This window comes from Phodopus roborovskii, unplaced genomic scaffold, assembly GCF_943737965.1.
Source record: "Phodopus roborovskii unplaced genomic scaffold, PHOROB, whole genome shotgun sequence".
Classification (NCBI taxonomy): Eukaryota; Metazoa; Chordata; class Mammalia; order Rodentia; family Cricetidae; genus Phodopus; species Phodopus roborovskii.
Window position 1 is genome coordinate 14100981 of NW_026126408.1, and position 24522 is coordinate 14125502.

The following is a 24522-nucleotide window of genomic DNA, read 5'->3' on the forward strand; positions in this document are numbered from 1 at the left end:
GCCGCGGGAGGGGGACGCGGCGCGCGTGCGCACGGCTGTGCGCGGCTGGGCGACCGGCCAGGGCGGAGGAGAGGGAGGGGCGCTGAGGGCGGGGCTACCCGCGGCGCTGGCGAGCATTGCGGAGCTGGGCGGTGCCGAGCAGCAGGAGGAGGAGGTGGCGGAGGCGGCGGCTGGGGTCTGACGCGGCCCGGTTCGTGGGGCCCTGCTTGTTTATTTATTTATTTCTAGTGGGTTTCTCCCGGCGTGTGCGCGCGCTGTGGCTGCTCGGCGGGGAGGGGGAGGGGGGTGGGCCCGCGCCCAGGGGGAGTTGGAGCCGGCCGGGGTCGAGACGCCGCGTGACTCGTAGGTGAGAACGCCGAGCCGCCGCCGCCGCCGAGAAGCCCTTGTTCCCGCTGCGGGGAGGAGAGTCTGGTGCCGACAAGATGGCGGACGGGGAGCTGAACGTGGACAGCCTCATCACCCGCCTGCTGGAGGGTGAGTGCGGCGCCGGGCCGCGGGGCCCTTCCCGCTCGAGCCGAGCCGGGGAACAGGGCGGGCGGGCTAGGTGGCCCCGGAGGCCCCGGAGCGCGGGATGGCGGGCGAGCCAGCGGGGAGGCCCGGGGCCCATCGGCGGGTACAGCCTTCTCGGGGGCGGCGGGGCTCCGCTGGGCCTCCGTGCTGGCCTCCGCTAGCCCTTCCAAAGAAGGGGCGACGGTGCCTGACACTGGGTATTGTGTGTCCGTGGAATGTGTGCTTCTTCTCTGTTCTCTTTGTGCGTTGCCCTTGGCTGCCTCCGATTGTCGTTCCGGTAGTGAATTTTACGAAAAGAGAAGCCCTTCCCGAGTGCGGCTATCGGATCGTTTGCATTTTTTACTGGATGCTCAAAGGGGCTTAAGGAGAGGATAGGGTGGATAGTTTAACATTTATTATCTGGCGTACAAAAAAATAGTAAGAATCTTGGATCGGGTTGGAGATGTCCGTTAGAAATACGAAACACCTGACTACCTGGGGCTGAAGGGGGGCTTAAAATCATAACATGTTTGAACAGAGTTTAATTTCTGCACAAACTTAGTAAATGCCTGTTGTAACAACCTCTCTTGGGCTTAAAAGGCATTTGCAGTCTTCGCATCATTTGAAGTTTCGGGCTCTCATGCTTTTTATAGATAAGTTTTGTGTTGGTGGGAATATGAGGAAAGAGTAGCTAGATGGGAGAGACCAGTAATTAAATGTATTGATCCGTTGCGGGATACTATTCAAAGTTAAAGGCGGGTCTTGTTCAGAACCCTTTTACTCAAAAATTCGCGTCGTCTCGAATTGTTTGGGGAGTATGTAAAAAAGAATTGTCTTTTTGAATGATTAAGAGCCCTCTTTGTCGGACACCTAATGAATGCGTGTGTACTTTTTGTTTACTACAGCGAAGCAGTTTGTGCTTATGTTTGGAAATTTAGCAAGGAGGATTGTATGGGGAGGGGTGACTTTTTTTCAACTGAAGTACACCGTATCTGTCCCTTGTGTAAAGATCTCTATATTTGCTCCAGATATTAAAACCTTCCTGAAGGCTGAGAAAGAAGCAGAAGTTTTTACCAGGAATTCTTATTTACCTTTTCCTTTAGTATCACGTTATTCCTGGGAGGCCCCCTGGTGCTTGCTGCGTTCACTGCTCGGGACTTGGTGGGAACATCTTTCTGGGTCTGTGAGAAATTTGTTTAGAAGAAAAGTTGTGGTTATAGTCCATGACTGACTCTATAAGGGAAATATAGTTATATGTTGTTAGTCTTCTGAGAAGGTGAATTTAAGCCTACCGCTGTTTTCATATACTTTAAAATAAGTTTAAATTTGATTGTATCTTCGTTTATCCATATTTAAATTTTTTCATAAGTATATTATAGCAGATTCATGTATTTTAAACTGATGTAGAACCCTTTAAATTAAATGTACCTTTATATGATTACAGATACTTAAAACTTTAACTAGTAGAGCGAGAGTTGTAGCGCAAATGGGGAAGCTGCCTAATATTTGGTTCTAGCTTCAGTCACCCCCACTCCCAACCCCTCCTTTTTGGATAAGGATTCTTGTTAAGATACATTGTTCTTTTCTTCTAATATAGCAAGTGTCTATTGACTCCTCTGTGCCAGGCACCAGGAATCCGAAGATAAGACACAATCTCCACTCAAGGAGCTAGTATAAACAAGTGACTTCAGCTTTTGCTAGCCTTCTTGCTCTTCTGATGTTGAACATACAGTTTACTGGTGGGATGTGTGTGTGTGTTAGTGTGTTAATTTTTGCTCCTTTATGCAATTGACATTTATTTACCTCGACATCTCCCTGTTACTCTGAAATATTACCAGTCCCTTCCTTCCTCCCCAAATCTAGACCTGTTCAAATAATTGTCAAAGACTTGGACTTTGTAGTGAATAATTTTAGTCTTAAATTTTTTTTGTCTACTTTGATTTTCAGAGATGTTACATGCTAATTTAACTCATTGAGTGTTGCAGAGTTGCCTAGCAGAGTAACTATAGTTATGTTTTTTGTGTGTGTCCTAAATGAAAGCAAACATTAAAATTGGACCAGTAAAAGATACACAGTTATAGTTAGAATAAATTTCAAAAGACGACTTGTATCATAGCAAGGTTAGTGGTCATATTGAAAAATGGAAGAGAACATATGTTCTGTGAAATATATTTGTGAATTCAATATGTTCAACCATTCCAGTGTATATATACTTAAAAACATCATATTGTACCTAAGAATATGCAGTGTTATCTGTCCATTAAAGTTTGCTTTTTGTCTGGGCAAAAGACTTGGCTGGTATATGTCTTGAATCCCAGCACTCAGTAGGCAAAAGCAGGCAGATCTTTCTGAGTTTGTGGCCAGTCTGGTCTACATAGCAAATTCTAGGCCACCAATACACAACACAACAAAATCAAACCAAAAAAGCCTTGCTTTTGTAAAACTGTTTCTGTATTAAGGGAAAAAATTTGACCAGGATCTACTCCCATTTTAAAGTGCTTACTCTATGTGATACTATGGTCCTTTAAAAAACATAGAAACTATATCTGATTGCCAGTTAGGCATATATGTTTTTAGTAAGTACATATTATGAGTTTGTTTGTTATGATTTCACAGAATCTTAAGGACATTTAAATAAATGAGTCTATTTAATTCAAAACAAAAATACTGTTGCATTATTTAGACAGTGCATGCTTCTCCATTATTTTGGTTTAAGTTTTGTTTACAACTAAAAAGAACTTCTACTGTTGTGTCGCCTGTAGTGATACTATACAAGATTCACAATAGTCTTGTGATTTAACATGATTAATTATTTAAATTAAAATTAGTTCATAGTTCATATAAGTAAGCTAGAAAAAGCTCAGTAAAGGGCTTTTTTTTTGGTAGAATTTTTTAATTTAAATTTAAAACAAGCTTGTTTTACATGTCAGTCCCAGTTCCCACACCCTCCATCCTCCCCTGTCCCCCACCAATCTCCATTCCATCCCCTTTCTGCTCCCCAGGAAGGGTAAGGCCTTCCATGGGGAGTCTTTAAAGCCTGTCATATCATTTGGAGCAGAACCTAGGCCCTCCCCCAATCAGTAAAGGTTTTTGCTTAGAGTCGATGTTCTCTAGGTATTTGAGGTGGAAGTGGGAATACCCTAGGGGCTTTATGTCACATTATAAATGTTTATTTTGGAAGAGATTAAGGGATAAGTAGAACTATGCTGCTTTGGGGAGAAGAAGCAAATGGTACCCTTGAAGGCCAGAAGATCCCCTAGAACTGGAATTATAGATGGTTGTGAGCCACCTTGTGGGTGCTGGGAATTGAACATGAGTTTTGTGCTCTTTACTGATAAGCCATCTCTACAGCCTAAACCTTCCCTTTTAATGACAGCTTTATGAGATTCTATTCAAATACCACAGGGCTTGCTTTTGCTGTTGTGTTAGTGAATTTTAGTGTGTCCACTGTGTTTTGCAGCCATCACAGTCAGTTTTAGAGCATCTTCATACACATATCCCAAAAAAGCCCTGTTCCCTTTTTCTTTCATCTGTCTCTGTCTACTCTAGGCAATCATTAATCTTGCCTTCTGTCTCCAAGGATTTGCCTGTTTGTGCACATTTTATGTAAATGAAAGTGTACATGATGAGGTCTTTTGTGTCTAGTTTCTTCTTTTAAAAATTTTTTGAGGCAAGTTGTCACTATGTAGCCTTAGCTGGCCTCAAACTCAGATGCTGCTGGGATTAAAGCCTCCTGGGCCTCTTTTAGTTTTTTAAGTTTCATCCATGTTGTAAAATGTATTAGTGCTTCATTCCTTTTATTGCTGAATATATTCCGTTGTGTCTATGTGTCAATTTTCAAAAATACTCACTGGTTGGTGGCTTTTTCACTTTTTTCCCTTTTGACCATTGTAGACAATACCGCTCTCAACTTCTGTGTTCAGGTTTTTGCATGGACTTAGACTTTCAGTTCCTTCCCTAGGGTGTATTGCTACGAATGGAATTGCCCTGGCACATGGTAACTCTGTTTACCGTTTTGAAAAATTTGCAGACTGTTTGAAGCTTCTTTACTGGTTAAGTTGCATAAAGTTCAAGCCCAGCAGTTTAAAAGATAGGCTGCAGTGCAGGCTGCTCCCACCACCACCTCTGTATCTATAGAGAACATCATGCTGTATGTGTTCATGAGGCAGGGTCCATTCAAAGTAAGTTCAGGCTGGAAAGTAGAGGAGCCCTCCTCATTGGAAGTAGACTGCCTTCTCTTGATTATTCTAGAAGTCATAGATCACTTTGTTAATTAGTTCCAGCAAGTCAAGGAAGCTAATTTGAGAAAAAAAAAAAACTGCCCATACATATTTTAAAAATTTCTATTTTAAACTTCTAGCCCTGGAAGTTTTCTATAAAGTTTCCAAATTTAGGATAAGAATTCGTTGAGATTGAGAAATATATTTGAATTTCTATTTGTGAAGAAAATGGTAAATTACATCCAGCAAGGTTTAAGATTTTCCTCTTATTCCCCATCCCACCCCCGCCCGGAAGCACTAGGGATTGAGCTAATGACCTTATGCTTGCCTGCTAGGCAAATGTGCTTCCAGTGAGAGACCTCTCCAGCCCTTTTAATTTCTGTTTTTAACAATTTTTGCTACAAAAGTACCCATCCTGGCCTTGAGCTTGACCTGTATCCCAAGCAAGCCTTGAACTTTGAATCTTCTGACTTAGTTTCACAAGTAGCTAGGACTACAAGAATTTGTGTGCCACCATACTCTTTACATTTATTATTTAACAGACTGTTCATTCTTATTGGCCATAATGACAAACTCATACCACTAAATAGAAACATCACGGTATTTTTATATGACTAAATTTCCATTGAGTAATTCTGAAACTAAGGTTTCAGAATTGATTTCAGTGTTAGCAGGCAAGAAATGGTTTAGTGGGATGTTTAGACTCTTGAGTATCCTAGGATTTAGTTTTGATCAGGTACAAATTATAGCCTCTGGCTATCACTTCTGTTGTAACTATAAATAACCATTTGGGGGCTTATTTTCTCTAGGGGGGAAAAAACCCATGAAGGTAGGAGAGAGAAGTCCTATGTGTGACTTGGTGATAGACATTGGTCATTTGGAATTATATAGCTGATTAAATGTCAACAGATCCAAGAATTTTGTTAACCATGGAGATTTCATCAGAAGAGACCTTAAGACTGGATGAGCTATTAGAATAGATACAAAGTTTCCAGTGTTTAAATTTTTATATTGAAATCTTGGATTTCATCATTGGCTACAAATTACTGTTTTCTTTGAAATGCCAGGTTTTTGCTTGTTTTTGAGAGTATCTGTTAATTATGTAAATCTGGTAGCAATAGTTTGTCAGTCATGTGCTAGGATTAAAGGCATGTACCACCAGGTTCAAGACAGGATTTATCTTTAGTTTTAGAGCCTTTCCTGGAACTTGCTCTGTAGAACAGGCTGTCCTTGAACTCACAGAGAGCTACCTTCTTCTACCCAGTGCTGGGAGTAAAGGTGCGTGTCATTACCAACCCAGCTAAGCATATGATTTTAATTGAGTGTATTCATTACTTAGAACATATTTATACATGTTGGGATTTTTGTTGTTTTGTTTCTTGTGTTTTGGATATTTTTGGTTTGTTTGCTTGCTTGTTTGAGACAATTTCTCTATGTAACAGCTCTGGCTGTCCCATAACTCACTTTGTAGAACAGGCTGACCCTGAACACAAAGAGACTGGCCTGTTTCTGTCTCCCAAAAGCATGCACCACCATGCCCAGCCTTGAGTGGTTTTTCTTACTCTTGGCTAGTTAGCACTTATTACTAACATACTAAGCTGTTGGAGGAGCTAGGGTTCAAACTGACTCAAAGTTAGCTTGCCAGTTTGGAAATACAGGCAAGATTGTTTTCAAACAAGCTGAGAAAAAAATAGTTCAGTATAACCTATAGGAGAATCTAAAAGTTACAGTTGATGGTGGTAAAAATACACATAAAACAGGGAGGAGGAAAAAGCCTTAGCTGGACAATTTTATAAAGCTTATGAAATTGTAAGATGTCTATGATACAAATATTCTGCAGAAAAAAAGCCTTAATCTACAATGTTATCAAAGCAAGAGGATCAATAAACAACTTCGTTTGTTCTCGTGAACGCAACCATTTTTAGTTCTGTGATAATGTCATTAACAGATTTTAACTTTGATTTTAATGATTAAATTTTTCTGAATGAAAATTATTATTTAAAAATTTTAAATTATGTGTGTATGTGTGTCCGGGTATATCTGAGCACATGAGTGCAGGTACCATGGGGACCAGATGTATGGGACCCTTACCACTGCAGCTAAGGAACCAAACAGATCTACAAGAAAACACACATAGTCATAACTGCTAAGCTCTTCCACCCATGAAAATTATTCTTAATCATTATTACTGAGTACAGAATAGTTTTAGACAGGGACTTAATACGAAATCTGTGCTCACTGAGGCAAGATCCCCCTGCCTCAGACTACAGAGTACTACAGTTACAGGTGTACATATGACCTTCGTTTCCCAGCACCCAATGGCAGTCTGTAACCGCCTAAGACAAACATCCCAGAGTCCAACATGCTTATGCTCTTCTTGCTTCTTCAGGATTTCTTGTATGTATGTATGTATGTATGTATGAATGAATGATATAGTGCTCTGCCTGCAAGCCAGAAGAGGGCACTAGCTCTCATTATAGGTGGTTGTAAGCCACCATGTGGTTGCTGGGAATTGAACTCAGGTCCTTTGGAAGAACAGCCAGTGCTCTTAACCTCTGAGCTATCTCTCCAGCCCCTGCAGGAGGATTTCACCAATGTGGTACATACATGTGACCCTAGGTGAAAAGTGAGTGAGTGTGTGTGTGTGTGTGTGTGTGTTTGTTGATTGCTTCTGGTTCCTATGGTTGTGTTAAATGTTAAACCTGAGTGCTGTGATCTTAAGTTGTTTAATCTCTTATTGTACAAAGAAGATAGGTTGGACTTTCTGGGCTACCAGAATGACTAAATGAAAGAGCCTAGTGAAGTCTGCAGACTTCATAATGTGATGTGATCTTATACCTGGAGTCCTGGCAATACTATGGAGTAGTCTAGTTGCTGCTTGTAAACGAATAGCTGATTTCTTGACTATAATTCGTCCCCCGCCCCAGGATGACTGAGAAGTGTGGAGTGCTTGTAGAGCTAGTTTTCATGGCATGGTTTTGCAATGAAAGGATTGGGTTGGTCTGAGGACTGCCCTAGTTTTTTTAACATTTGACCAGTTTTGAGAGCTCTGGGTAAACATTGAGTTTCCATAGTAGTATTTCATTAGCTCCTAAGATAGGATTTCATCTGAAATGCACCTTTATGTGGTGCTAGGTGGGGAGAAAAACCTGTTAACCCTAAGAAGCTGTTGGTCAGAAAGTAACTTCAGTGATCACCACTGCAACATGTTTTTTGATATAATTTTTAGTTTTGTTAAAGCATTTTCATCTTTGTAAACATGTTAGTTACATAATTACTTGGAGATTCTAAGTTGAACCTACAGCTGGGGAAATGGCATGCCCAAACGTGAATGAAGATCCAAATTCAGACCTACAGCACCAATGTTAAAAGCCAAGTGTGGCCACCTGGGCAGAGAGGGCTCACTGACTACCAGCCCTACTGTGTTCAGTGAGAAGTCCTGGGAATGAGACAGTGCTAGAGCAGAATACCTAGTGTCCTCTTCTGGCCTCTGCATGACTCACAGATGAGCACACACACAAAATTAAACCCATAATTTACTGATAACAGAAAAAGAAAATATCCACTTTAAAATGACACACTGAGATGACCAATGCTCATCTGACATCATAATTGCTGTTAAGTTTCAGCTAGTTTGGAACTTGGTGCTATATTGCTCATAAATTGTAATCACAAATTATAAACCTCATTGATGTTAAGGGGTGGGGGGCAGCAGGGAGGGTGTGTGTCTTACTGTTGTTCAGACTGACTTTGAATTTAGGGCCCTTTCACCTCTGGCACATGCCATTGTGCCGATTTTAATGTTTTTGTGACAACCAGAAATGTTTTCATTGACTTTATTGTTGTTATGTAGCAACTTATACACAGTAGACTTTCAAGTATTTGCTGAACATGATTCTGAACAATCATTTTAAGCTCTGCATTTACTCATCCAGGAACCTTTAATCTTTTCAAGGTGAACGCTTTTCCCCTTTTAAACAAAAAAGTTTCCCAATATACAACAAACCAAACATAGTAGCCCATGCCTTTAATCCTAGCACTTGGGAGGCAGAGACAGGTGAGTATCTGTGAATTCAAGGTCAGCCAGAGCTACACAGTGAGACAGTGATAAAAATAAATAAATACAAGCAAATAAAACCCTAATATCAAAGTCAGGTGTGGTGGTAGATGCTTGTAACCCCAGCGCTTGGGAAGTAGAGCCAAGAAAATCAGGAGTTCAAGGCCAGACTACATGAGATCCTTCCTATCTTAAAAACAGCCAAACAACAAACCAATGCCAAAATTTGTTGCTGCATTAAAGCTAGTTTTCCAGGATGTTACTTTGAATTTCAAGGTTAGTTTTGTGTGTGTGTGTGTGTGTGTGTGTGTATGCGTGCGTGCGTGCGTGCGTGCGCGCGCGCATTCCATCCAGTGCATGTAGTATACACATGCATGCATGTGTGGAGGCCAGAGGACAGCTTTGGGTATCATTCTTTAATCACTGTCCACTTTATCTTTTTCTTTTGAGACAGTCTCATGTTGGCCCAGAGTTCATCCTTGAAATTTAAAGTAACAACCAGCTAAACTGATTTTCTTATACAAACCTAACACAGCTTTACATAAGTACCCCACCTACAGGTGTGGACCACACTTGTGTTTTTCTAAGCAGGTTAGGCTGTCTGGCTAGGGAGCACCAGGGATGTACCTCCTGTTTCTGCTTCCCCAGAGCTGGGATTACTTCACCCTGCTTTTTATTTGACATGGGTTCTGGGAATTGAAATTAAATCCTTATGCTTTTAAGATAATCTTATTAACTGCTATATTTTCCAAAGAATGTTTATGCATTGTATGCTCTTACCTCTTGGTATTTTAGTGTCTTAGAATGTACAATTTTAATGTATGAGTGCCTGACTTTTTTAGCCTGTGTAAATCTGACAAAAGAATTGTGGAGTTGTTAGGGAGAAATGTGTGCTTAATTTATATATGGGAACTAGCAGAGATATACAGTATGGCATGTTTTGGTGTTTATTCTAATCAGCAGCTAGAGTACAGTTTGGCAAGCCTTGGTGCTGCTGGTACTTAAAGGCACTTTTGGAAATGGAATCGCCTCATCTAGCTTTCTTCATGGCCTCTGGTTCTTAGTGATGATGTTCTGCTTTGTGCTTAGTGCAAGACTCGATTTGATGAGAGTAGGCCAGGCCTTGGGGTGCTAGCTTTGCAGTTGTTTAAGTATGCTACTGGCCACTAGAGGATTTGGGGAGTATCCTCAGAAATCAAGAACATTGGAAATTAATGCCACAGTTGATAACATAAATTCACTGTTAACCATACAACCTAGTTCTATGTGTGACTTTCCTGGTCTTCAAAATATGGGTATAGCTCTTTTGACAGCATTATTATTTTATGGATAATTCTGGAAAACTGATCGTTTTCTCGTTGTTTCATCAGTAAGAGGATGTCGCCCAGGAAAGATTGTACAGATGACTGAAGCAGAAGTTCGAGGACTGTGTATCAAGTCTCGGGAAATCTTCCTCAGCCAGCCCATCCTTTTGGAATTGGAAGCTCCACTGAAGATTTGTGGTATGTAAATGGGCAAAATTAGAGATGAGGTTTCTTTTTCCAGAGCTCGGGGAATAAAAGTGTGTGCCACCACGCCCAGCAGGGAATGAGTTCTAAAGTACATTTTTCTCCTGTATTAATATTGAAGGTGATTTAGAGAAAACTTCCAAATTTGAATTAAAACAATTAGTAGGTTTTTACTAAGGGTTGGAATTCATAATAATGACAGGTTAGACGCAACAGAAACATTTTGTTACATTACAGAAGGTCAAAAGGCTACTGTCTGTAATGTGTTAAGAAAAGTGATCATTAAGTCTTATATTGGTTTTAGCCCAAGACAAAACCTTAGGACTTTAAAATTGAATTATCTAGTTACAACAAGAAAAATTATTTCATAGAAAGTAGCATTTTTCTGTAGTTCACATGAAACAGGAAGGGACATAAATACTACAGCATGCTGGCTTTTCATTTGGTAATGCAGGTATTCTTTATAATGGTTGTGTGTTTTTGAAAGCACTTTTACATACTTAGGACAGCTTCAGTAGTTTACCATATGCAAGAATACCCTTTATTCTGCTTGTTTGTAAGTAATCTACCTTGAAGCCATGTAACTTGAAAATGTTCAGTGTGCTTTTTTAAACTGCTCAGATATTCACTAATGGGGTAATACTTCCCTTTTCCCAGGCTGCAACTCCTCCCATCCCAAGGTTTCACTGAGTTGGCTATCAGCCTGTTAGAAGAAGGTCCTGGTGCTCAGGGCACCTGGTTTAGAGGAAGACCTCATCCCTTTTTAGGGGTTGCTGGTCTTTTTTGTTGGGAACAAGGTGAGGAGAGACACTGAGTGCCATTAGCACTCCAGAGTTCTGTGATGTCCCAAGCTTGAGTTGCAGGATTAAGTAGGGACTGGGTTATCTCCCAGCCTTAACAGCCTGAAGGCCTCAGGGTTCAGACTCCAAGGAGAGTGCCAAAGAAGCAGTTCTGGGCAATGGCTTTTAATTGGTGCTTGGGTTTGGGGAATAGTTACCAGGGACTGCAGGGGGTGTTCATTATGTGTGATTGAGTCAGGAGTAGTGGGTGACCATGTTCTCCTTGGACTGAAACTGTTTGTGGAAGGGTTCCCTGGCATCCAGGCCTTAAGTCACCCCAATGTTGGCCCACTTGTCCCAACTTGGAGGGCCTTGCTTCAGGGCATATTGCAGAATCATTATGCTTAGGTTCAGGGTCCTACAGATTTAGTGTACTTCTTAAGTACTTTGTATTCTCATTCTCTGTGGGGTTTTATTAAATCCATGTGTGGTGCTTTGTACAGTATCCCATCTTTACATCAGAAGCAGTGGTTTAAAATTTTTCTGGAAATGTTCATTCTTTTAAGATTTATAAATAGAGTAATTTAATTATTTGTAAATGATATAAAAATTATTTGAAGTATAGATTCTCCTGGATTTATGGTGGGGTTATAGCCCTTAAACATTAGTTTGAAAATAACATACAGCCAAAATGCATTTGAAACACGATGCTGAACTCTATAGTCTGATTAGTCTGATACACTGTCATGATCAATGTGTCTGCTGGATAGTTACAGCTTGCTGCTGCCACCTAGCATCTCCCAAGTGTGGTATCACATTTCACTAGCTTGGAAAAAGGTCAGCGTTCAAGCTACAGTCTACTAACTACACAGTGCTTTGCGCCACTGTAAAATCAGAACCTTCTAAATTAAAACATTTTAAGCCAGTGATTGTCTGTATTTCATACAATTACCCCTTTGAATGTTACTTAATATAGCAGTAACTTGAAGGTAATAGAAGTTATTTGTTTGTATTTTTGTTCTTGATCTTTGGTATAATTTCAGTTAGCTACTAGTTAATGTAACTGTGTCAATTATTTTATAAGAAGTTGCCTGAAATTTTTGTGATGTACAACAATATTAGTTTTTCATCTCAGTCTATAGTTTAGGAATTCAGACTCAGCTTCCTCACTCTTCATGTTCTGAGTCTCTCAAGACACTCCATTCAAAGTGTGCCCTGGGTCTTAGACACACAGGCTGAGCTGTGAAAGTGTTCAGTTCTGTGTAAGCTGCTGGACTGTGTTTATTTATTACAACCAAATGAGCTGCTGGCCAAAGTCTCCTCTGTTCTTTGTAAGACAGCAGCTTTATCAGCAACCATGGGAGAAGGTGTGAGTTGCAAGCATGACAAAAGTCCCAATGATTTGTAAATGAGACTTAGAAGTGGTATTCTGTTTGCTAGCAGTAAGTCTAGATAGTGACCTATGCTTTAAGGGGAAAGAAGTTTACAAAATTCATTGTCCTAGAAGCTTCGTAAAACTAACCCATTTTTCTTACCTGACTTCTTTTTAGGAGATATTCATGGACAGTATACAGATTTACTGAGATTATTTGAATATGGAGGTTTTCCACCAGAAGCCAACTATCTTTTCTTAGGCGATTATGTGGACAGAGGAAAGCAGTCTTTGGAAACCATTTGTTTGTTGTTGGCTTATAAGATCAAATATCCCGAAAACTTCTTTCTCCTAAGAGGGAACCATGAGTGTGCCAGCATCAATCGCATTTATGGATTCTACGATGAGTGTAAGTAGGATTTAAAATTTAAGGGATTGATTAATTTCCACATACTTTTTTACAGTTCAAATGAATTTCTTCAATTCAGGGGAGCTGTGTGTTTCTTTCTTTTTTTTTTTTTTCTTTTAATATGGTCTCAGACAGAGGCCTGGAAAGAAAGAATGTAAAGCTAGGAAACACATTAAATTGTTTTCTTGGGATCTCCTTGGTCATGTTTCAGATTGGCTGCAGCTCATTTGGCTAAAGGAGGTCCTTTTAATTAGTTTACCCACTAAGATACCCAAGTAAAACAAGCACAGGTCACTACAGATAGTGGCATTAGTTCATGTGTGTGTGCAAGCATGTGCACAGGCACGCTTCATGCATAGTATCATGACATGCATTTGGAGGTCAGAGGATGGCTTTCAGTTGGTTCTTTATATCTAAAAGTTTCACAGTTAGGAGTCCTGGCTACCCTTTGGGAGGACTTGGTTTAATTCCCATCAGGAGACTTACAAACACAGCCTTTAACTCCAGTTTTAGGAAATCCCATTCTCTCTATAGCCTTGGCAATCACTTTATACATTTGGTTCATACACAGAGGCAAGCAGGCACACATATATAACATAAATAAAATAAAAATAAAGTCAAAATTCATTATTTGTTTAGATACCAAATCTCTGTAAATGTGTTATGTATGCCAGTCAGTCACTTCTGACACTGGAATGTGGTGATACTCAGGCAAGTTACTCTTAAACAGACAAAAACATAGAATTTATGTTATAATTGTAATGATTCCAAATTTGATTTTTGTATTTTTGTGATCTGAATTAAGCCAGACTTGTACAAGTAAGTTGGAATACACCAGGACTGGAGACATGGCTCAGTGATCAAGAGCTCTGACTACTCTTCCAGATGACCTGAATTCAATTCCCAGCACCCACATGGCAGCTCACAACTGTCTGTAACCTCTCCTGTTCCCAGGGGATGGAGCACCCTCACTTAGACGTACATGTGGGTGAACCACCATTGTACATAAAATTCAAATAAATAAATTCTTTAAAAAAAAAAAAAAGAGGCTGGAGAGGTAGTTTGGTGTTTAATAATACTTGTTGCTCTTTCAGAGTACCCAGGTTCAGTTCCGAGCACCCATAAAAACCATGTGTAATTCCACACATAAAAAGAAAAAGAAATACATCAAACTCTAGCCATCTTTCTAAGCTACACAGAAATTGGGGTATATTGGCATGTTCTTAGAAGATAAAGTGAGATATGAATGTCCTTTAGGGTAGAAATAACATCAAATGAAACTGTGTGGGAAAACAGCTTATAAACAGTCTATAAGTTACACTTGTTCATTACAAGGTAGGCTTGATATAAAAACAGGAAATTAATAGCTGTGACTTTCATCCCTTCTCTGGCTTGGTAGTTTAACTTAATGCCAAATCAAGAAAATCAGGTAACTCTTAGTTGAAGCTGTCTTTGGTAGCTGGGCTATGGGAAAATTATAGCCTTGCATCTTTTCACTTGTTATAGGGCCAAGTTGTAATTTGCTCGAAAGTGAATACCACTTAGGCACTTGGAAGAGTTCCTTTCCTGGCTAGGTTTATACCTCATTACTCAATGCATTAGGTTAACATGGACCAGCCCCAGAGGTACCACTTTCACTATTGTCTACTTACTTGGCTAGGTAAATATATTGAATGGGGAGAAATTAACTAGTACCCTATTAGACAGTTTCAAAAATAATGTATAATAGTGATTTTATAAAAACAAAGTCGATTGGTGTAGTTGTTTCATAAAACAGTATAGTGTTTGAAGTCTTTGCAACAGATGGTGTTGAATGTTTATTTTCTTGCCCTTTTAAAAACATTAAGTAAAAATAATTAAGTATAGTGATAAACCTGCATGCTGGACAAGTACTAAAACGTGAGCTACATCTCCAGCACATGAGACTGATCATAGCAATCATCATATTCTGTCTTTGAGATAACTAGTGAGAACAGTTAATTGGTTCTTTAATTCTCTGCTTTTTATTTTTATAGGCAAACGAAGATTTAATATTAAATTGTGGAAGACATTCACTGATTGTTTTAACTGTCTGCCTATAGCTGCCATCGTGGATGAGAAAATCTTCTGTTGTCATGGAGGTAGAGTAATAAATTTGACATTTAGAAGAGGCCTAAAAGAATTAAAATGCTGTGGGAAATATGAGCGTGGCAGGAGGTGCACAGCAGCTAAAAGCCAGCCTGACATAGCAGGTTCCAGACCAGGAAAGGTCAGCTGCATAGGAAGACTGTTTCACGAAAGCAAAATCACGCTGAGAATAAACAGACTGCTTTAAGCACGCCTAAGACCTCCTTCAGTAATTAGAAATTTGTGATTATTAATAATGGAAAATTTAACACTGTTGCTTCCTTATAATAATTCCTCACATAAAAGTATTGGCTAAGAGTGGTCTGTACACACCTATAATCTCAGTATCCAGAGGCTGAGGCAGAAGGGTCTCAAGGCCATCCTGGGCCATATATGCTATCTGGTGTGGGGTGGAGATAACCCGATGATTTTTAAAAGTATTTTCCTCAATTTAGACCTGGTTGGCTGGTTGTATTGTTTGTTTGTTTGTGGTGCTAAGGATCTAGCCCATGCCTCAAATTTTTGAACAAAATGTACCTTTTATCAAACTCTAATACAACATAATTTAATATTTGTGTGACTTCTAGGTTTTGTGCAGTATGTCAGCACAAGTAGTTAGGAAATGGGGACACGGTAATAATAGAGATTAGAATTCATATCAAAGTTTTCAGTTCTCCAGCCTCAGCACCCAGTTTTAACTCAGTGCCTTTGGGTGTCTCACACAAAGGAGCTGTGTTCCTGATTTGTGCTATGAGGATTGTAAATCTCCATGACTAATAATGGCTGGGGACTTTCTGAAGAGCCCCAATGTGTAATCATAAATAATGTAGTCCACTGTAGATGAAGTTTTTGTAAGTTCATATACATCAGAACTCACCTGAGAATATGCAATAAAACTTCTTATGATATCACACACCAAAAAAAGTTTTTCAAAAGTTAGGGAAGGTAGTATATTTGGTAAAATGCTTACCATGAAAGCCTGATGACCTAAATTCTATCCTTAGAGCCAATGTGAAAAAGTCAATTTAGTTTAATTAATGAGCTCCAGGGTAGTGAGATATCTTCCTTAAGACAAGCTAGAGGCAAGACATGCTCAGAGGCAGGTGTATCTCTGTAAGTTCAAGGCCATCCTGATATACCAAGTTCCATTTCAGCCAGGGCTTCATAGTCAGAATCTGTCTCAAAACAAACACAGCAACAACAAACAAGTAGATTGCTCCTGAGGCAACATCCAAGATTGACATCTGGCTTCTGCACGTAAAATGTGCATGCACACATATGTACAGACATTTGTAGAAAATTTTAATAACTATTGGATTTTCCTATAGGGAAGAAAATTAATGAAATAATGTGAAAATTTGGTTGCTCAGTATCACCCATGGTAGTATCTTGTGGGAAGCTCTACAGTGGAAAATGCTGAAAAGACAGGTAGTTAAGTCTGAGATAGTGAGTGGTTTATTCTGACAACATCATTGTATCAGTTGATATATTGTTTTCTATAGACATTTAAGGAATTATAGTTCTTTAACACTAGTATAGCCGAGATAGGAACATGGCAGTTTGGAATGTGTATTTAAGTTCATTCCTTATGATAATTGAATTACTAGAGAAATAATAGTTTATATTTATGTTCTATTTTTAACAATTACAGATTCTGTTCTTGTGCTTTTTCTTGTTTATCCTCCTGATTAGTAGTTTACTACACATTTTTGCAGATAATGAGCATGTTGAGGCAGGATATGGGGAGAAGTTCTCAGGGGACCAAGAGAGGTGTTTTAACTTGAAAGTAGACATGATTTAAGATTTGGTGGCCATGAAGGTACAAAAGTAGTAGGAAGGGTTGCAACCAAATGTGTCCTTATGAAGGGTAAGGGCATTTGAAAAGAAAATAGTGGAGTTCCTCCTTGAGTCTCTTTAGGTGTAACAATTTATTTTCTTGGTAGAAGGATAGAAAAGACAACACTATTATAGTGTTCTGCCTGATTATCAAGTTTTTCTGTTTTTATTTATAGGACTGTCACCAGATCTACAGTCTATGGAACAGATTCGGCGAATTATGAGGCCCACTGATGTCCCCGATACAGGTAAATATATACAGTTTATAGTTAATTGCTTTATGTAAAATGTTGTCAGTTACTTTCATTATATTTAGTGAAAGTCATTCAGAAACTTTAATGTCATCCCTGAAACCAATTAACATTTATTTAATACTAAGTTTCTGTTTTGGGGATATTTTAATGGAAAATTTTTGAGATGTTGAAAATGTTTATTTTGGTGTTTGATGTTCTAAGAGGTCAGCCTTCAGAAATAGAATAATATAGTCCTTAGATCATTTCCTAGGTTTAAGCAGACATTTCTTGAGTTAAGGATCTGATTGATTTTGTTCTTCACTATATTTTTTTTTAATACTGTAGAAATTAGAAAAGCAGATTGCAAAGAATCTAAAATGATCAGGACAATTCTGAAGGGAAAAAAACTACAGGGAAAGACTAGCCCTGCCTGCCAGATATAAAGTCTTACTTAAACATGTTAATATAGGGGGCTGGAGAGATGGCTCAGTAGATAAGAACACTAGTTGGTCTTCCAGAGGTCCAGTTCAATTCCCAGCAATCACATGGTGGCTCACAACTTCTGTAATGAGATCTGGTGCCCTCTTCTGGCATGCAGTATATATGCAAACAGAATACTAAGTACCGAGCACTATCTAATTGCACCACTGGAGCATCCCGACTGTATACATAATAAATAAATAGATAAATAAATTCTTTAAAAAGTTTTAATGTGTTCATGGCTTAATGATAAATAAAATAATGCAAGAGGCTGGTGGTTAGTAGTGTAATTATAAGAAATAGATAAGCTGATGTTCAGGTAATGATAGTGAGAAACTAAACAGATTTCCAGATATTATATTTGAGTGTACCACATACTATTTTGTGTATGCAGAAATCATTAGAAAGTGCTGCCTTAGGAAGTCAGGAGAGGTCATATTTGTATGATTGCTTTAACAAAGAATGGTGAAAAGCATAAGAAGCAGGAGAAATAAATAAATATACATATATGCTTTATTTTGTGCTTCTGTTTCATTGTTTTTTGTTTGTTTTTTCTGTTTTCTAAAGGTTTGCTTTGTGATTTACTGTGGTCTGACCCAGATAAGGATGTACAAGGCTGGGGAGAAAATGATCGTGGTGTTTCTTTTACTTTTGGAGCTGATGTAGTCAGTAAATTTCTGAATCGTCATGATTTAGACTTGATTTGTCGAGCTCATCAGGTATGTAGTGTCTTAACACTCTTGAATATTTTATTGTTACTTTCACACACTTTCATTCATAGATAGATAGATTGAGTGATAGATTGATAGGTTGATTGATTCTCACCTACCCACCCACATGGCAGCTCAAAACTGTCTGAAACTCCAGTTCTAGAGGATCAGACACCTTCTGACCTTCAGCAGCACCAGGAATGCAATTAGTAGGCATACATGCAGGCAAAACACCCGTACATATAAAAATAGAATAATTAATTAAAAATTTAAAAGGTCATAAGATTTATATAGGGAAAAGAGTGGATGAGGAGGCCAGCATCTAGATCTCATATAGTCTATTCCCCAAATGTGTGGCTATTATTTTTTGACAAAAACAAATTGCTGTGGGAAATTTTTTTTGAGTCTGTTATAGGATGTGATTGCAAACTGTTTAATAATACATTGTTAATTATTTTTGCTGTGATCAAATCATTATTGTTTCTGTAAAGAGTATCCACTGTTCTCAGTTATGCATACTCAGTGCTTATGGTCTGTAAAGCATAATTGGTTTGTAATACATTGACTCGTAGGCACTCTGAAAGTATTTTTTTTCTCTTAATTTTGTTTTTTTAAAGTGTGTATTTTATTTTCTGTGTGAGAATGTTTTGCCTGCATGTATGTGCTTGCACCACAAGCATGCCTAGTGATGTAGATGTTTGTGAACTAATATATTGGTGTTTGGAACTAAATTCAAGTCCTCTGAAAGAGCAACAAGTGCTCTTAACCACTAAGCCATTGCTTCAGCACCTTCAGCCTCCTTTTTTGTTGCTGGTTTGGTTTAAAAAAGAGGTTTTGTGTTTGTGTGTATTTATTTTGTTTTGTTTTCTTACTATATTTATATTTGTGTGTAAAGCCAGGGTCTTGACACCTGAGAGGATTTCCTGTTGTTTGGCCTTTGCTTCATTAATTGGTTTAAAAATTACTTACTAATTAGTGTTTTTATCTTTTATTTCCTTTGACAGGTTGTTGAAGATGGATATGAATTTTTTGCTAAACGACAATTGGTAACCTTATTTTCTGCCCCAAATTACTGTGGCGAGTTTGACAATGCTGGTGGTATGATGAGTGTGGATGAGACTTTGATGTGTTCATTTCAGGTAAGACATGAAATATAAATGTCTGTCTGTCTTTTTTGAGACAGGAGCACCCTCTATAGCCCAAGCAGACCCTGACCTTGTAGTATTCCTGCCTCTCCTTTCTGAATCAGGGCAAATAAGCTGCCTGGCTTGGTAGTTTTTTAGTGACTAAGCATTCATTAAAACTATTGTCAGTAATTTTTTTTAAAAAAAAAATCTCTCTTTGAGCAAAGTGTGTTGAGACTCAGTTTAATTCAGAATGCATTATCATTCAGGGATAGAGATATAGTTCAGTGGTAAAATGCCTTCTTACCACATGCAAGGCCTTTGGTTCTATCTCCAAATGTGTCATAACAGTGGAGAGGAATCTCCCTTCCTATCCTCCCCCTCAAAAAAAGAGAGAGAGTGTGAAAGAGTTTACCATTCAGACTCATTAAAATTTTCTGGTTTTGGTCATGAACTTCTTCCTGGCTTTGGGTCTGTATAACCAATACGTTTTAGAAAAACTTAGCTATGTCATTCTTGTTCCAGGTGTTTAAGTTTTTGGTTTTTCTGTGACAGACTGGATAGTGTATAACTACTAAAAGAATGTGAGTGGCGAGCTGGGAAGGTGACTGAGTAAGCCGTATAAGCATGAGTACCTTAGTTTGGGCTCCACTCCATGTGGAGCAGTGGCATGTGCCTATGATTTCAGGCTAAGCGATAGAAACAGGAGGTGCCAGAACAGGAGTTTGCTGGACAGCATAGTAGCCAGTTAATAAACTTCAGGCGCATTGATCACCCTTTATCCAAAAATAAATAAATAAAGAAAGAACATTGGCTGACCTTTCTCATATGTCTAGCAGTGGATAAATTAGGGTTTTATTTCTTTTGCAAGATTAGTGTATGAGATAGGTATTGGGGAAGAGAGAATTATAAACTTAGATGAAAATAAAACATTTACCTAAGAAGGAAAATTTTCAATAAAAATATGCACATTTGGAAGGCTCTTGCTTTCTCATGCTGCTTGTACAAACTGTTGTTACTCACTGGCTGAAAAGCTTACTAAGCTTACTGATGGCAACAAAGGTGATTTCTTGATCTTGACATGTATGTTACCAACATGTGAGGATGCATAAATTCCTTGTATAGAATGACATTATGTTCACATATAAACCATATATATCCTTCCTTCTGTATGTCTTAGTTTCTCAATTGTTTACGATACCTAGTACAGTGTTTATAGAAGGACCAAAAGTATATGTGCATGTTCAGTCCCGAACCCTCTTTCTAAATACTCTAATATTAGTTCAGTTCTTGGATTGAACTGATTGAAACCCACTGGTGTGTAGAACTGACTCTGTTTCTAAGTGTAGCAAGGTTTCTGTCTTAGGGTGTTTCTATTGCTGTGAAGATATATCATGACCATGGCAACTCTTATAAATGAAAACATTTAATTGGAGGTTGCTCGCTTACAGTCCATCATCACCATAGTGCTAAGAGTATTAGCTGAGAGACCTACATCTTGCAGGCAACAGGAAATCACCAGGCAAAATGGACCCTGATCATAGGGAAACCTGAAAGCCCACCCCTATAGTGACAAGCTTCCTCTAACAAGGCCATCCCGCTCCAACAAAGCCACACTTCCCAATAGTGCCACTGCCTATCAGATTATGGGGCCTAATTTCATTCAAACCACCACAGATTCCATAGCTGTTAGTCTTTGTTGTATTAAACCTTATCTGTCCACTACAACTTAAAGCTAAATGGTTGGTGTCTTCACTATATTTTAAGGGTTCTAACCAGGTCTTATCCTTCTAATGGTTGCCATAGAGGAGGAGTTTGATCAGTGTATTTCTTTTATTGGGATACTCTAGTGTGCAGAATGGTTTTAAGAAATAATGTGTAAATCTTTTCCACAATTGGCCTTGTAAAACGATGACATTTTTTTATTTCTAACAGGCGACTCTTTGTTTATGCTATGTCCTAGTAATGAGTATAAGAAAAATAACAGGTTTTATGCAGGGCATGTTTGCATATACCTTTAATCCTAGTACTCAGGAAATAGGGACAGGCAGTTGTCTTGAGTCCTGGGCTATATTGCAAGTCTGAGGCCAGCCAGGGTAAGATAGTGAGACCCTTTCCTAAAGAAACAAAATGTTTGCAAGGACATGGAACACTTTAATTAAAACATAATACATTAATGGTAGAAATGCAGATTTCTACAACTGCCCTGGGAACACAGCTTGGTAATTCATTAAAAAGTTAGACATAGTGTTGCCAGATGAGGAGAATCAGGTCCACACAAAATCTTGTAGCATTATTCATAATAGCTAAAAGTGAAAATAACCCCAGAGCCCAACTGAAGAATGGATAAATAAAATGTGCTCTCTATCCATATAATAGAATATCATTTAGCAATTGTAAAAAGGGCTAAAGATACTGATAGGTAGTACAACATGGAAGAACTTTGAGACCCTGAATGGAAAAAGCATTCACAAAAGACCATGTTATTTGATGCCATTTATATGAAATGACCCATTATGTCTATAAAGACATAATGTAGGTAAGTGGTTGCTAATCTTATGGGGAGATGGAGAACCAGAATACAAAGTGACTAAGAACAAAGTTTCTTTTAGAATTGGACAAAAAAGTACTAAAATCAGATAGTTGTAATAAATATACAGCATACTAAATAAATAAGATTACTAAAGACATGTACACTGTAAGCAATTAATGTTTATGAAATGGAAAATAACCATGTTTTTGTTTGTGTTTGTTTTGGTTTTGGTTTTTAGGGTTTCTCTTTATAGCCTTGGCTATCTTGAAACTCTCTTTGTAGACCAGGCTGGCCTCTAACTCTCTGAGATCAACTTGCATCTGCCTCCCAAGTACTGGGATTAAAGGTGTGTGCCACCACTCCGCTCCATAAAAATTTTAAAGTAAGATCTACCTGTATAGGAAAAATAAAGTCAAAGTTGTGTATGATGGCTTATGCCTGTAACCTCAGCACTCAAAATGCTAGGGCAGAAGGGTTGCCATGAATTTGAAGCCAATCTGACTACACAGACTCAGGGGGAGTAAGTGAGAACCTGAGGTTTTTGACTCAGACCAGTGTTTTTTCTTTCTAATGAGGAGAAAATTTTTTAAATTAAATTTAAGGACTTGTTAGTTACTGAGGCTGTGTATCCAAGCCTTTGTTCCTAGAATACAAAGGGAATGATAACTAGTAAGTGTCCTCCTTAGAGAAGCAGTGCTGGAGGATGAGCCCAGGCTCTTTTTTCATGCCGATCACACACTGAGCTGCTCTGACAAATTTAATCCAGTCCTGAAAGCTAAAAAATGTTTGTGCAATGTTCTGAGCTTCTGTTTTCATTGGACTTTAACAGTTGATGTCATTTATTGAAAGAATAATGTTTTAATCAATTATTTATTTCAAGATACTGAAACCATCTGAAAAGAAAGCTAAGTACCAGTATGGTGGACTGAATTCTGGACGTCCTGTCACTCCACCTCGAACAGCTAATCCACCGAAGAAAAGGTGAAGAAAGGAATTCTGTAAAGAAACCATCAGATCTGTTAAGGACATACTTCATAATATAAAGTGTGCACTGTAAAACCATCCAGCCATTCGACACCCTTTATGATGTCACACCTTTAACTTAAGGAGACGGGTAAAGGATCTTAAATTTTTTTCTAATAGAAAGATGTGCTACACTGTATTGTAATAAGTATACTCTGTTATAATATTCAACAAAGTTAAATCCAAATTCGAAAGTTATATCTTCTGGTATCACAGTTTTTAAAGATGACAAGCATCCCAGTTAAACTAGCTGTGGTAGTCACCCGATGAAAGCATGGCGCTCCATCTGTGTGATGTGGTTTTAGTGTTGCTTGGTTGTTAATTATTTTGGGCTTGTTTTGTTTGTTTATTTTTGCTAGAATAATGGCAACTACTTTTCCTGTTTTTCCCTAAACATTTTAAGAAGTGAACTATGGGAAGAGCTTTAAAGACATTCACCAACTATTAGTTTTCTTCACTTATCTACTTATGTAACTGTTTGATATTAAGAAAACTTATGCCTCAAAATAGCAAAAAGGAATTTTAGAGATTGATATGTTTTAAGAATATACAAACTATCTGATCCAATGATTTTAATCAAACAGTTTAACTGGGCAACTTTGCAGCTGATAATGAATATTTTGCTTTTTACAAAATTGCCACTGATTTGGATTTGTGCACTCTAATTTTTAATTTATTGATGCTCTATTGTGCAGTAGCATTTCATTTAAGATAAGGCTCATATAGTATTACCCAAAATTAGTTGGTAATGTGATTATGTGGTACCTTGGCTTTAGGTTTTAATTCGCACGAAACACTTTTTGGCATGCTTAACTCTCTGGTATTACCCTCACCTGCATTGGTTTTGTTTTTTGGGGTTTTTTTTATTGTTTGTTTTTAGATCCACAGAATCTTTTTGGGGTTTTTTTGTTTGTTTTTGTTTTTTGACAAGCCTTGGAAAGCTGGCGCTCTTCTTTCCGTCTCCATGTGAAGGATGTATTTAAATGAATACTGGTCAGTGGGACATTTGTCAGCTCTGAGTATCGGGTGCTTCACTGTCTAATAATTGCCATGTGAATGTTGTTTTTGACTGTAAGGCTTTGTCACTAAAGATTTTACTCTGAGTTTTCATAATCAAAGTTCATAATATGTATAGACATGCTTTGTAGTGAAGTATAGTAGCAATAATTTCTGTACATGATCAAGAGTTTATTGCAGCACTTCTTTTCCTGTTCTTTTTTTTTAAGGGTTAGTATTAACAATGTCAAGGAGTAGCAAGGTCAACACAGATTTTAGGAGGACTTAACAACAGGCACAGATCTGTGGTTCTTTGGATGTGACACTATTGAATGTGATTCTAAAGTCTTTATTGAACATTGTCAAATTTGTAAGCTTCATAGGGATGGATATAATATTTATAATGCCCTTCTTATGTGTTACCATAGATGTGAAACCTTATATTGTCTTTGAAAATGTTAAATTGAGAACTCTGTTAACATTTTATGGATTGGCACATTGTATTACTGCAAGAAACATTTAATTTTCAGCACAGTGCATAAGTTCTTTAAAACGCATTCATCTTTTTTTTTCTAATTCCATTTTGTTTTAAAGCACATTTTAAATGTAGTTTTCTCATTTAGTAAAAGTTGTCTAATTGATACAAA

General features: G+C 38.3%; 1 protein-coding gene across 1 annotated transcript; it reads left to right on the forward strand.

The window, feature by feature from the left end:
* Window positions 1–275: 275 nt before the first annotated feature.
* On the forward strand, window positions 276–24522 carry Ppp1cb (protein phosphatase 1 catalytic subunit beta). Its single transcript, XM_051181828.1, has 8 exons — window positions 276–474; window positions 10137–10268; window positions 12604–12834; window positions 14850–14954; window positions 16953–17024; window positions 18057–18208; window positions 19204–19338; window positions 22737–24522. The coding sequence occupies exons 1-8, from the start codon at window positions 423–425 to the stop codon at window positions 22839–22841; spliced, it is 984 nt and encodes a 327-aa protein (XP_051037785.1). The 5' UTR covers window positions 276–422; the 3' UTR covers window positions 22842–24522.

Coding starts and splice junctions, on each gene's coding strand:
- Ppp1cb (XM_051181828.1), top strand. CDS start 423: ATGGCGGACGGGGAGCTGAACGTGGACAGCCTCATCACCCGCCTGCTG. Junction 10,269..12,603: donor AGCTCCACTGAAGATTTGTG/GTATGTAAATGG, acceptor ACTTCTTTTTAG/GAGATATTCATGGACAGTAT. Junction 18,209..19,203: donor TGATTTGTCGAGCTCATCAG/GTATGTAGTGTC, acceptor TTCCTTTGACAG/GTTGTTGAAGATGGATATGA.